A 2,756-nucleotide genomic window follows, 5' to 3' on the forward strand; every position below is an offset into this window, starting at 1 on the left:
TTTTTTTTTTTTTTTTTTTTACAAAATTCGCACATTGAAATATCTGTCAGATTTAAGGATTAAACGTCTTGGCGACTACTCTGTGTATACGTATGTGATGCTGCTAAGATGAATATCTTTAAATTGCTCATTTTTTTTGGTAAGTGATATTTTTCAAAATTTTAACCCTTTTTTCCTCGATGCCCAACTTCGTGCGATTTAATGACGTACGTGGTTGTAATATTCTTTTTTTTCTCTCCTTCGATACTACTTTCGTGCACTTTGTTCTTCGCTGGTCTTTTTTATTTTTTTTTTTTCGCACTTCGCCCAAGTACAAGACCCTCGTTACATTATTCTTGAAAATGTCACGACTAAGGATACGAGAGTATAATGACTTTTAAAAAGATCTGCTTCACAGAATCCAAAAAAAATGAAAATAAAAATTACGGTGCACACGCGTACTTTTTTTTTTTAATTCCTCGACTCTTGTCCATGGACGAATTTTTTTCTCTTTAAAAAATTTTTTTTTTCACAAGTCCGTAAAATAAAATTTGTTCTTATCTTACCTCGGGCTCTTACATAATTAGGCTCAATTACGAAGAGTACAATACGCAACAAGGATATCGCTCGTACTTTTATTATTTAATTTAACCATTAATATACTATACATATAGTATATAGTATATATATGTGTACATATATATATTGTCATCTTACGTATTCTCTCGTTATTTTTCAGATTGCCAAGCTCTTCTCGTACACCTGGACCATGGGACTTTTTCTGTGTAAATCGGTACATTACATGCAAAGCGTCTCGGCTATATGCTCGGTGCTGACACTAACGGCCATGTCTATAGAAAGGTAAGCTGAATGTTTGAGGTTAAAAAAAGAAAACCGAAAGAAACATAGAGTTGTATTCGGAGTAAGAGAAAGAGAGAAAAAGCATATAGTGCAGGTCAAATTTTCGCGTGAAATCGATCTGACATCGAATTCCCATGATACACGTATTCGTCCGGTATATCTTCTCCTATTATTTCTCTCCGTCCTTTTTTCCTCTTTCTTTGCTCCAGGGAATATACGGAACTGCGCGAGATAGTTGTAGGGACCCGTAACGAAGAAAAAGAAAAAAGAAATGTCTTTGGTTATTGTGGTAGTGGAAACTGGATGTAATGAGGTATCCACTCTGTCTCCAGTGGGTAATCTAACGGTTGTTTCACCTCCACTCTCTAACACGTTACGTATGAGATTTAGGACAGTGGTGGTGACCACTGGAGTCTAGAGAAGATAAATGTAATTTTTTTTTTTTTTCTTTTTCAAAAATATCATCGCTTACTTTCTCTCCCACTACCAATCTCTCTTTTGGATTTTTTTTTCAATCCATTTTTTTTTTTTTCTGTACGAACTTTATCCCTAAGTTTAAGCCTGTACCATCTGTCGGATGAAGAGTGCTTTCATACGGGTTTGCTTGCCTGGGCAATCAAGAGCTTTTTTTTTTCTTTTTTTTTTCTTATCTTTAAAGGGAGAAGAAAAAATCCATATTAATGCGACCAGCCAAAGAGAGTCTCTATCGTTCGTCTCTCTCGCGCAGTGGCGGAGAGAGCGAGGGGAAGCGAGCGAAAACAAGAGAGACGAGGAAACTGAATGTGAGAGATTTCGAAATACCGTAAAGAAATGTACTTTTTCCTATCGTCGGCCAGGCGCCATAACTTCTGATAAGAGGGCGAGAAGAAGAGAAAAAAAAAGGGATACGCGAAATTCACGCGATGCGAATAAAGGACAGAAATGAAAAAGTTTTTGAAGATGCCGGGAGTTTCCAGACGTGAAGATTCTTGAAAAGCATTTCGTGAGTCTTGCAACTTTTTGAGGAAAGGAAAACAGGAAAAGTAAGTACGTAAAAGGGATTTGATAAGAGGAAGAAGGAGGACGCAGTGAAGATTGAAATTTATTATTCTTTCTCTTAATAAAAAAAAAATAAAAAAAAATTGATGCTCGTCGACAACGAAGAATATTAAAAATAAGCTAAGTGGGTACGGTATAATGGATGATCGAAATAAAAAAAATTTTTTGATTAATCTCAAAAAGGAATGTTTGATATAAAAAAATATTGATCCTTTGTCAAACTGAAATTTTTCCTTGTTACGAATGAAATTCAAAGTAATTTTGATTTTCGAAGCAAAGTCGTTGATTTTGTAAAATTTTGCTGTCGTCCAAGAGAACGGCAGATCGGTTCACACGGCGAAAGTAAAGTCTCCATAAAATAAACCGTGAGAGTCTTGGCTTACCGATTAATAAAATGTACAAGGGCTTGTGAAATATATTCCTTATGCTTAAGAATCACCGACCGAGTTGCGACAGAACTGATGGACTGGAAAATTAAATTAATTTTCAAACTTATCATTTTCAAAATTCTTCTTCATAACCCTCGACACCAGCTACGCTCCGTAGTGTCCTGAAGTTCCCATAGTTTTGCGTATTCCGTACAGCCACAGAAAACACAACCAAAAAGAGACGCGCGAACAGCAGACACTATAAATAAATAAAAAATTCGAGGAAAGTATCGTTGCTTCAGTTTCATGGAAACACGAATAACCTGGTACAGCATCTGCCGTTGAATTCTGGTGTATTCTGCCATTGAGATAAATCTCGACTGTTTACCACCCTGTTAAGAAGTTAGCCTGCGTACGTCACGGTAAGGGTGGCTGCGTGATACAGAGCGTGCTTGTAATACGGCAGCAGGAGGGGGGGGTGGGGGGTGGTTCAGGTTTCGTCTTGGGGAT

The 2,756-nt window shown here is 36.9% G+C and overlaps 1 protein-coding gene across 6 annotated transcripts in view; it reads left to right on the forward strand.

The window, feature by feature from the left end:
• Positions 1-2,756, forward strand: part of LOC107268333 (QRFP-like peptide receptor) — a 42,162-nt gene that overhangs the window by 27,844 nt on the left and 11,562 nt on the right. For all 6 annotated transcript variants that reach the window (XM_015741012.2, XM_025085607.1, XM_025085610.1 and 3 more), the window contains exon 5: positions 719-840. In XM_015741012.2, the coding sequence (XP_015596498.1) occupies positions 719-840 (122 nt within the window). The remainder of the gene's footprint in view (positions 1-718; positions 841-2,756) is intronic.

This window comes from Cephus cinctus, unplaced genomic scaffold (assembly GCF_000341935.2).
Source record: "Cephus cinctus unplaced genomic scaffold, Ccin1 Ccin1_scaffold0515, whole genome shotgun sequence".
NCBI classification, from domain to species: domain Eukaryota; kingdom Metazoa; phylum Arthropoda; class Insecta; order Hymenoptera; family Cephidae; genus Cephus; species Cephus cinctus.